General features: G+C 39.3%; 1 protein-coding gene across 1 annotated transcript in view; it reads left to right on the plus strand.

The window, feature by feature from the left end:
* Positions 1 to 9,471, plus strand: part of ptpn20 (protein tyrosine phosphatase non-receptor type 20) — a 30,014-nt gene extending 20,543 nt beyond the window's left edge. Inside the window, exons 36-48 of the mRNA XM_077614290.1 lie at positions 110 to 196; positions 811 to 872; positions 1,406 to 1,567; positions 1,665 to 1,914; positions 2,000 to 2,094; positions 2,612 to 2,694; positions 4,025 to 4,158; positions 4,967 to 5,115; positions 5,214 to 5,304; positions 6,838 to 7,172; positions 8,072 to 8,287; positions 8,846 to 8,908; positions 8,986 to 9,471. Of these exons, the coding sequence (XP_077470416.1) occupies positions 110 to 196; positions 811 to 872; positions 1,406 to 1,567; positions 1,665 to 1,914; positions 2,000 to 2,094; positions 2,612 to 2,694; positions 4,025 to 4,158; positions 4,967 to 5,115; positions 5,214 to 5,304; positions 6,838 to 7,172; positions 8,072 to 8,287; positions 8,846 to 8,908; positions 8,986 to 9,096 (1,838 nt within the window). The 3' untranslated portion in view covers positions 9,097 to 9,471. The remainder of the gene's footprint in view (positions 1 to 109; positions 197 to 810; positions 873 to 1,405; positions 1,568 to 1,664; positions 1,915 to 1,999; positions 2,095 to 2,611; positions 2,695 to 4,024; positions 4,159 to 4,966; positions 5,116 to 5,213; positions 5,305 to 6,837; positions 7,173 to 8,071; positions 8,288 to 8,845; positions 8,909 to 8,985) is intronic.
* Positions 9,472 to 10,743: the final 1,272 nt, after the last annotated feature.

The following is a 10,743-nucleotide window of genomic DNA, read 5'->3' on the forward strand; positions in this document are numbered from 1 at the left end:
ACCCGAGTCTGACACCCTTGAACATAATGATCATTGAATAATAATGGAAATTATTTGGTGCAGACTGAGTTCATATTTGACTGATCTTTGTTCCTGCACTTTTTTACAGGTCTGTTTGACTGGAAAAAGGACAGGAAGTTCTTTACTCGTTTTGAAGAGCCCGTCTCTCCTGACGAAGAATCACCTCCAGAAGATGGTGAGATGATATCCATATTTGTTTCATCCTACCATATCTTTCCATTGGTAGGTTGCCATATCTTTGCACAGCCTTTGTTTGGCAGAGCAGTATTGCGAGTGTGGTGTGTGTGTCCATGCGTGTGTGTTTCACTGAGGTAGATGCTAACAGCCTTGCAGTCCAATACACCAGTGGGGGCCAAAAGCTTACTAATTATTAATCTCGCAGCAAGCCCAAGTTCTGTCTATCAGCATTGGTGGTCTATAGTGCAGGTGATTCCGTTGCTTGGTGATAGAGGCCACACCAGTAGGGGGGCAGTGTCATTATGAAAAGACCTTGTCTTGTCCACCTGTCATAGAAGGGGTGCATTGCCATCAACACATTCAAATTGACTGACAGGCAGATAGGTATGTCTTGTTTTTTTCTTCGTGGCTCTGTTTTTGTAATTTCGCTGGTCCAAACCAATGAGTGGTTAAATTTCATCGAGGGAATTTTTTTTTCGGGCATGTGAGGTGGTGAACTTTGGATGTGAATTAGCTCGGATCAAATGGACCGAATCGATTTTTGTGTGCAAGTACTTTGCTTACATTTCCTGCTGATTCATACTTAATCTATTGCTGTTGTTTTTCTTGCAGTTGAAATTATCAGTAGAACTGGTAGCAGTTTCAGATGTCTGTCTGTAGCTGAACAGCAAGATGTAAGTAGTTTTTTCTTGTTGTAACACTTGAAGTTGTTATATATATTTTTTATGTATTAAGTACACATAGCATCGTCTCTTGTGTAAAATAACCCACTCTTCACACACACAAAACAAAATCAATACAAAAAACCCTGGTCTGAATGAGAAAGTTTAACAAAATAAAGTTTAAATTGAGTTTTGTCAAACAGGTATATTTAAGTGATAGAGTTAATACAAATTTGTGTGGATGAACAAATTCAAAGGCTTCTTGTGGGAACTGGTCAGTATTTGTATTTCTCCCGAGTTGGCCGAGAGGGGGCACCTGGCTTTGATGCCAGAATTTTTTTAAAAGAGCCTTTTAATGTACATCTACGGCGACAATAGATTCTCCTTCAACTAATTGGTTGAGGACAGATAAAGGTTTTAATGTTGAGCCTGCTTTTGACATCTTTTGTTATTCTTCTTCTGCATAAAGGGGTCACACGTGTGTAACTTGTTGAATTTCTGCATCAAGACCTGCGATCTGAACATAGGCATTGTTGTCCCTTCAGAGTTGCATCATGCAAGTAGAATTTACCAAACCAGAAGGAGGCGGCCTTGGCTTTGCTCTGGTTGGGGGGACCAATGGCAGCATGCTCAGAGTGAGAGAAATCTGTTCTGGTGGAGCAGCTGAGCTGGATGGCAGACTTAGAGTGGGAGATATTCTTCTCGAGGTAACATTACCGATTACTCTAAGCTTTCTTTTTTTAAATTAAAAAACTATATCCTGCCTAGCTGTGGTAAAACCATAGATCTGACTCTTCTTCACAGGTAAATGGTGTCATTGTGTCGGGACTGAGCCACAGCAAGGTGGTAGATATCCTACGTAAAGCTGAAGGAACAGTGCAGCTCACTATCTGCAGAGACATCCTGCCATTTACCTATTCAGAATCACCGACACCACCCAACATGGCCGCGGGCGCCGAGGTTGTCCTGGAAGAGCAGCCAGCTCCAGTTACAACCTCGGACGCCTCCTCCTCTCCTGACGCTATGAGGAACAAACCATTGGAGTGTGTCCCTGGTAGGATTTGGTTCAGTCATGATATGTTTAACCCTATAAAATGTATAGTTATGGCTGTTTTTCTTCTCATGCTGTTTCACCACAGAGTGCGTGTTTAATGAATCGGGTGTTTTAGTCACTATGCCATCCCCTCCTCCACGACAACTAACTGTGGTATTGGATGAAACACCAATTAATCAGGTAACGCAGTGGAAGCTCAAAAGTCAGACAAAATTTGTTTTTGTGATGCTGATTTTCTGTTAGGATTCTCTCATTTGAAAAAGCCTAATGGCAAGTCATTTAATGCTGACTTAAGCATTTTTAATCGTCGTACCATTTAAAGATTGGGTCTCTTAGCAATACTGACACCATAAAAGTTTGTTTAGAGTTAAATGCGTTGCAAGGTCAAATTGGAAGACATGTTCAGTTCTCCCAGTCTGTAATATTGAAAATTTAGGTTATTTTCTAATCATTAGACTATTCTCTATGATCGCGCTATGCAACGCTTCTGCATTGGCTTAACAAAAACTGTTATTAATATGTAGCACAATTAAAACAAATGTTCATCCTTAAGATTCCCAGAGAGTTGAAGTCTCATATGATTTGCTAGTATCAAACAAGGGAAGCAGTTTTTCTCACATTTTTATTTTGATATAACAACAGATTTCAATTTCCACCAAATGTTTTTATTTTTAAACTAATACTATCCTCGTTCTAGGAGAGCTGTGACAGTACTCCTTCTCATCAAGCTTGCTGTCCATCACTGAATGTTACTGAAATGTTACATGGAGCTTCTGACAGGTAGTAACTTACAAACCTCCTCTACCCATTTTTTGTTCTCAGTTCATTTGAATTCTGCAATTTACCTTTGTGTCATGGTCAATATGAAAAAGATAGCAAAGTTACCCAGAGTTTTTATTGTTGTAGTTTAACCACTTTACCGTTAAAGTCTTTAAAGTCTGATTTGCTAGATTATAAACAAAAGGCACTCAATGTGTTGCAGTGTGTGTGTGTGTGTGTGTGTGTGTGTGTGTGTGTGTGTGTGTGTGTGTGTGTGTGTGTGTGTGTGTGTGTGTGTGTGTGTGTGTGGTGGGCGCAAAGGATGCTAAAGTAGTGGAGACTAGATTATTTTTAAAGTGTTGTTGGTAGGGATGGTGGTTATCAGTATGGAACATTTGACAGAGCTTCACAAGTGCAAAATGAAGTTTGTAGTGAAGGAATTGTTGAAGACAAACAAAACTCTTACTGAGTTAAAAGCATGAAATTTATCACTGTAATAATTGTAGGAAAGAAAGCAACTAGATCTGCATTAAACTTGTGTGCAGAGTCTGATCTAGAAGAGACCAGCATCAGGCAAGTGTCTCAGCGAGCTGGAAAGTAACAAATTGTTAGAAAATTCAGAGTTAAAATGAGTTTAGTCAAAGGAAATTGGCTTTATGTCAGCATTTCAACTGTGGGAAGCTCCAAAGTTGCTTTGCTAAATACGGCAGACAAGTATGCAACAATTATTTATGTTTCTGGAATTTCCAAAACGTTTACAGGAGTGGAAAATTGGTTCTCCTGGGCGCCTTTCACTCTGCCGGTAGCTTCTCGTCATGGTTGTGCACAGCTATGCACCTACATTTGAGACACAGCAATTATAAATGAAAAAAAGAAACAACAAATGTTCATGTCGAGCCTTCAGTGAATCAGGCCTTTTGTGTTTTGCTGTGCTGGAGCTCACTCGTTCACCACAGGGAGGTAGTAGAGTGCAGAAAATTAAAAAAAAAATACCACATTAGGGCGAAGCACACTGTATATACTTACAGTATACCAATGCAATGCTGAGAGATAAACAAAATAGTTGAAACTAATTATAAACACAATAATTGTAATGCAGCACTTACCTTAGAACTAATTAGTAACTCGTCAGAAGAACACTGTTATCGAGCTGAACTGTCAGTCAGTCAGTCAGCCTCTAAAAGAAAAATAAAATGATGAATTATAGATATTTTAGCATGGTGTTGTATACTGTATTTTAGGTGGAAAAGTCGCAGGGACAGGAAGCTCAACCTTGCATGATCTCAACTGGTCCTACCTACCGAAGAGTAAAAATGGTGTGGTCTCACCCCCTGCCCCCTGACTCCCCCAGGAAACACACTGTGACCAAACTGTTGGATCGGCCGTGCAAAGGCATCCAGAAAGCAGAGTCAGTCGGCTGGAGCAGCGAAGAAGAAGAAGAGGTGTTTGATGCCACTGCCAGCCAAACCACCGTTGCAGACACAGGTGTTTATTCTTTCACTAAGCACAAAAATAAGGAAATTGGATGTCTACTAGTGACAAACTCATTAAATTTACATCAGGATGAAATGAGGCACATGATGGATGTCTATCATTGTCAGTGGTGCAGAAAGAATGAACTGAACAGATACAATTATTTTGAGCTGCCTGATGATGTAGTGGTTTACTCGCATGATTTCAGAGGGGGCATGCGCATGCTTGATTCCTAATTGAGGTGGTATGATTGTGAGTAAGTATGGTTGTTTGTTTCTCTGTGTGCCCTACGGCTCACTGGCGACCAGTCTGAGGTGTAGTCAGCTGGGATACGTAAGCTCCGGCAACCCTTAAGAGGATGCGCGGTACGGAAGATGAATGAATGAATTAATTTTTATGTTAACCCTTTCATGCATGCATTATGATTGTTCATTCATTCATTGTCTGAGCCCTTAACCCTCGTCCTCACAAGATTTGGGGGTGCTGAAGCCTATTCTAGCCGACAGCAGGCTGACACCACCCTGAATTTGTTGCCATCCAATTGCAAGCTTTATGATTATAACTTTCCTAAATGTTTTGATTAAATTATTATAGGAGAGGGGTCTTAAACTGACGCTCATTTGGCATCCTATTGTTATATTAGTTTTGCTCGCAGATATTTTGCGATGTGCAAATTATATATATATATATATATATATATATATATATATATATATATATATATATATATATATATATATATATATATATATATATATATATATATATATATATATATATAAATGGTTCACAAATCGTCTGTATTTTATTTTTTACCCAGGCCCGCCCATAGTATCAGAGAAAGAACTGTCCAATTTAGCCCTCATTAGCCCATCCAGAAGCAGCCAGTTTTCAGGCTCCAGGGTAAAAACCATCATCCAGATTCTGCAGCATCAACTAGACCAGCAGGAACTGGTCAAAGAATTCATGGTGGGTTTTAGTGAATGTTCTCCGGCATATACATATATATTGCTCAAAGAGACATTACATGTGTGTTGACATATTTTAACACATTAATGTGATTTCAGGCTCTGGAGCACCTAAAGCCTACAGATGACTGTGTGGCAGGAAAAGCTCCTGAGAATAGAGACAAAAATCGCTACCGAGACATCCTGCCCTGTGAGTCATTTGCCATCGAACATAAAATAGGTTTCACCATTTGCTTTAACCACCACAGCCTAATTATAATTGTAGGACACTTGTCTTCCATGTCACCCAAGAACATGAGCAAAACATCTTTTAATTACTAAGAGATGTAGGTCACTGTTTTTTTTCTACTTAATAAATGGAGTAGTTTCAAGGGCAAACAGACACCAGACATTATGTCCTGTCATTCTAATTATGCACTTCTCAGTTAGAAAGTCATTGTAAGACAACACATGAACTAAAAACAGGGAAGAAAAGCAAGGAAGTTGATATTCAACATTATATCATCTTTGTAGGAATTTCTTACAGGTACTACTTGGCACAACAGTATAGTATATTAAATCCTACCTCCCGCCATATAAAACTCTATTGTTGTTTTTTTAACAAAGATCTCAATACACCCATTCCTGATCTAAAATATACTCTATTTGTGTTGAACATTTGCACTCTTCTAAAATACCTAAAAATATATATATTTCATGCTTGTAATTCTTTGTGTTGTCAAATACATTTCCAATACATTTGAAGATCAGTTTTAAAAACTTTAAATTATGTTAAAATGGAGCGTGAAATGGATATTTCATGTTTAAAACCATCTTTAAAGAGGGTCTTTTTTACATGGTCGCTCTACGGCTATATAAATTATTTTTACCAATACACCATATTAAACACTGCAATATTATTTATTTTCATTTTAACACAAAAATGAAAACAGCCAACACTCCCAACGATGATTCCACTTCCCCTTGTTTTTCCAAAACAAATGCAGAAAGCAATTTTAAGTTATTTATGGTTACAAACTATCACATAGAGGTTTTTTTGTGACTTATCAGATTGCTTTGCCAATCAATTGTCATAAAAACAAGGCCCCTGATGAATGTATGATGGGATTTTTACACAAAAATGAATGTCATGGACGCACAAACACCAACGACTACATGTTATAATTATATATGTTGACCTGCATTTGTTCCGAATAAGGAGGAAGCAAATCACCCTTGCCCATCCATTTTAAAACAAACACAGAGACCATTTACTTTATAGCCTCCAGGGGTCGTTTCTTTTCAGGGGTGGCTAAAGGGGGTCAGAGATGAACAAGCATGCTGACAAAGGTAGTGAGCCTCAACGGAATACGACTGACCCTCACTATATGGCCTCTTCGAAAGCAGGTTGTGAAAACAGCCAGTTATTTACTCATCCAATACATTCCCTGTATTTAAAAATCCATTTTGCTGTAATTCCAAGTAGGTGGGGGACTTTCTTGGTAAATATTTGGCCTCAATTACTAGTCCCCTCATCATCAACAAATCTACTTTTCGTAAAGACCCCAACGTTGTTTACACGGCTTTATTTTGTTATTGCACAAATCTTGGCAAAACATAACGAAAGAACCGAGCAAACTATTAGGCATCTCTCGCGGGAGAGTTATTTTTTCCCATTCGTAAAACACTTGGTGATGCACTGCACACTCACCCTGGTTGTCTCTCCTCCTGTTTTCCCCCATAGACGACGACACTCGCGTCACAGTCGCAGCCGAGTGCGATTACATCAATGCCAGCTACATCCGCATGCAAGCGGGAGGTGCGGCGCTGTCCTACATCTCCTGCCAAGGGCCGCTACCCTCCACGGTGGCTACGTTTTGGCAGATGATCTGGGAAAACAAATCAGACGTGATTGCCATGATGACTCAAGAAGTAGAACGAGGGAGGGTGAAATGTCACAAGTACTGGCCTGGAAATCCCAAAGAGCCCCTGGACACGGGCAAATATCACATCTACCTGGAGAACCAACAGTGTTTGGACTATTTCCACATTAAAGTCATCCGGATGGTGGAAACCGAGGTGAGCGAGGTTACGGATATGTACGGTGTTATCTTGAAATTTGATTAGGCCATCTTTCATCTATCAATTCATTTTCCATCATAAAGCCAAATCTTCACATGACAAGACCTAATCCTGACTGACTGTCATGGCGTTGAAACATTTGGTAAAGCAGGACTGTGCTATTTATTTTACATATAACCTTCTTTTGGGACTTAAGATCAACCTGGAGCTCTGGAAATTAATTTCGTAACCCTTAATTCATTCCTTCATTCTCATTGACAGACACCAAATCCATTTCCACCGGGAAATATGCCTTAGAGAGACTCGGGTTGGTTCGCGGGCCGCTTTAACGTCAACTTGATTTCACATGGGCCGGACCATTTTAGATACATATTTAGATTTTTTTAAATAAATGGATTAAAAGAACTGGATTAAAATCCCTGAATATTCAGTTTTTTATAGATCGAAAACAATGTTTATTTTAGCTTTTTTAATATATTTTTAGATTTTACAAAATGATTTTTGAACAAAAAACACAGAAAAAATGGATTAAAAAATTACAATTATTGATTTAAAAGGGGGAAATCAGGAAATTTAATATACATCTATACTCTTTATTTTAATTTGATCCTAAAACAGAAATTCGGGACTTGTGATTTACTTTCCCGGGCCACACAAAATGATGCGGTGGGTCAAATTTGGCCCCCGGGCCGCCACTTTGACACAAGTGCCTTAGAGGGATCATGTTTCACTGACATCCAATCCATTTTAACATAGAAATAAACAAATACATTTTTAAAACCCAACCTATTTGACCTGATTCTGATTCCCTGAAAATTACGCAGTTTCCAATCACGTGATTAGACCGGGGACTTCCCAACCCTAATAAACACTTAATTGGATTGTGATCATTCCAGACAGCAGACAGCCACATCGTCCATCATCTGAAGTTCACGCACTGGCCCGATCACGGCGTTCCGCACGACTCTGAGCAACTGGTTCGCTTCATCCGCTACCTGCGTTCGGTTCACCACCATGGCCCAGTCACAGTCCATTGCAGCGCTGGGATCGGACGGTCAGGCGTTCTCATCTGCACGGACATTATCCTCAGCCTCATCGAGAGGGATTTGACTGTGAGTAACAATGGCTCCGATAGTTGCATTGTCATTTTGAATTTGTTTTTCACTCAGTCATTCATCACTGACAAGGGCTGAGAGCACATTTGAGGAGGTCAGATCGTAGAACGTAGGTCAATCATAATAAAATACTCCTTCTTAACTTGACTAGTGATCAAGTATCGAACTTATCGTGTTTTGATCCAACAATGGTGCTCTAAAAATTGTCCAAATTCTATTTTTTTTGGCTATTATCTCATTGACAGCAAGAGCCATATAAAGGGTTAAACTTTCAATTACATTACTTGGAAATGTATCTATTTTGGGGGGGATTTTTATAACCTGGATCTTCTTTTTGTGTATTGGAACAGTAATTTGCCTATCAAATGGATTTGTAACTTGTAAATTTCATATGTAGAAACATTCGAAAGTAGAGGTACTACTGCATATCGGCTTATACATTCGTCTTTAAACATTGACAGTCGGCTGCATTTTTTTCTTCATTGGTATCAGTCGACTTCTTGTAACAAACAATAGTCAAACCCATGCATGAGCCCTCCATCTTCTTGTCCTCAGATTGATGTCAGCAACATCGTAAAGGAAATGAGACTTCAGCGACATGGGATGATTCAGACCAAGGTCAGCGCTAACAGCGGTGGCTCAACGTTGAAACTTTAAATCAATGCAGCTTCTTTTTTTCTCTTTGTTGGTTTCAGGAGCAGTACCTCTTCTGCTACAAAGTCTGGTTGGAGGTTTTACAGGGCATTTTACAGCTCCATGGCACCAAGTGGCAACCCGAAAGTCCCCAAGACCACAAAATAGTTTGAATGTTTTCATTTGCGGGACCACATGCACTGGCAACACCTTCTTCTTGAACTCTTGTTTGTTTTCATACTGTGTGTACTGTCTAGTTGTAGGCTGGAAAAAATGCACTTGTGTTTAACCTAGATCACTTAAGAGAATTTTTGCTTTTTTTTAGGCTTAGAGATTTGCCTTATGCCTCTATTATTGCATTCAATTTGTGTAAGTCTCTACATGGCATTTCATTTGCAAATTGTCATCATAATAGTCTAACAGTCTATTCTCTGGTAGGAACAGCAGTAAGGTCACATGAAATCATCTTACCAAAGTTTAATAACTGATAACTTGATGAATGTGAGTTTTTATTTCATTAAGTGCATTTGTACCCTGGAAGGAGTAGGAGACAACACGATTAATTCTGTAAATCACCTAAAGCAATGAAAAGAATCAAGTGCCTTGGAATCTATCTATCCTTAGCTGCATCAGTCACACACGCAAACGGGCCGAAAGAATGACGACAATGTCTGAGAGCACTCGCAAAACCTTGGACTGAATGTGCACAGTTTTTCTTCTTTTTTTTTAATTTAATGTGAATGTTTGCTTGCTCCAAATCACAGGCAAGACAACGATATATTACCTAAGGTTTAGTGCAAGTCACTGCGTCAGTGTGTATACTTCCCTATTTTGTATGAAAACAAACAAATAATTATACTCAAAACCCCTGGCAATAGCAACATAACGTGTTTGAATACATTTATACATTTTCAATTCACTCTTTGCTAAAGGCTTTAATGCCCATTGACACAAATGTGATATTTGGGCTTTTTTGGTTTGAATTTGTGACAACAGCCTCTGCATTCACTGACTATTTTAACAAATAGTCAGCCTAAAAGAAAACTGAACAAAAAAAAGAGGTATACACAATGTACAGTGCAGTAAAATATACTAGCTGCTGGTTTGTACTCGACTTTTGAATGCTTGTAGCTGCGATAAGACTCATACTGTACACACGCACACACACAACGGCCTATAAGTGTTGGTATTTTCATCCACTTTTTCCTGTAGAACTGACAATGTCAAATTGTTCATTTCTGTCTTTCCGTTTCAGAAGGGAGCACTTTGTTATTGCCTGTAATTGATTGCATTTTCTCACCTTTTCGGTGTACCCGTTACCAAGAAACGGCACAGTTGCGTGAGTGGCATTATTGATTGAAAACACAAATGCTGGCAGCGTTTTGCTGTGTTCTCTACAAACGCAAAAACAAGGGTAATTGCCGGTCATTGTATGAAGGCAATATTACAGGATCTCTGTGTGAAAGAGACCACACATTCAAGCACACACACGCACACACACCAGCTCTTATAGTGCATGCGCACTCTCAAAGGACTTGACTTGAAAACCATGTGGAATGTAACGAAGCAAAGCAATACTCTCCAAGGGGTGGGATGGGGGTTGGATTTGGTGCATGTGGCGGCTCGAGAGCCATCACTCTATGTAATGTGAATGCTTCTCCCTCGACGCTGCTTAATGTGTTCTCTCCTTTTGAGAACCTTCAAGAGCACATTGGTGTTTCCGTCTGTGAAGAAAAGTATCGTGCACTGCGCAGAAAGAAAGGCGCTTAAGCATCAGCTTGAAATGTTATAATCGTTAATTGCACTGCTGCATAATTATG

The sequence above is a fragment of the Stigmatopora argus genome, chromosome 11, assembly GCF_051989625.1.
Source record: "Stigmatopora argus isolate UIUO_Sarg chromosome 11, RoL_Sarg_1.0, whole genome shotgun sequence".
Classification (NCBI taxonomy): domain Eukaryota; kingdom Metazoa; phylum Chordata; class Actinopteri; order Syngnathiformes; family Syngnathidae; genus Stigmatopora; species Stigmatopora argus.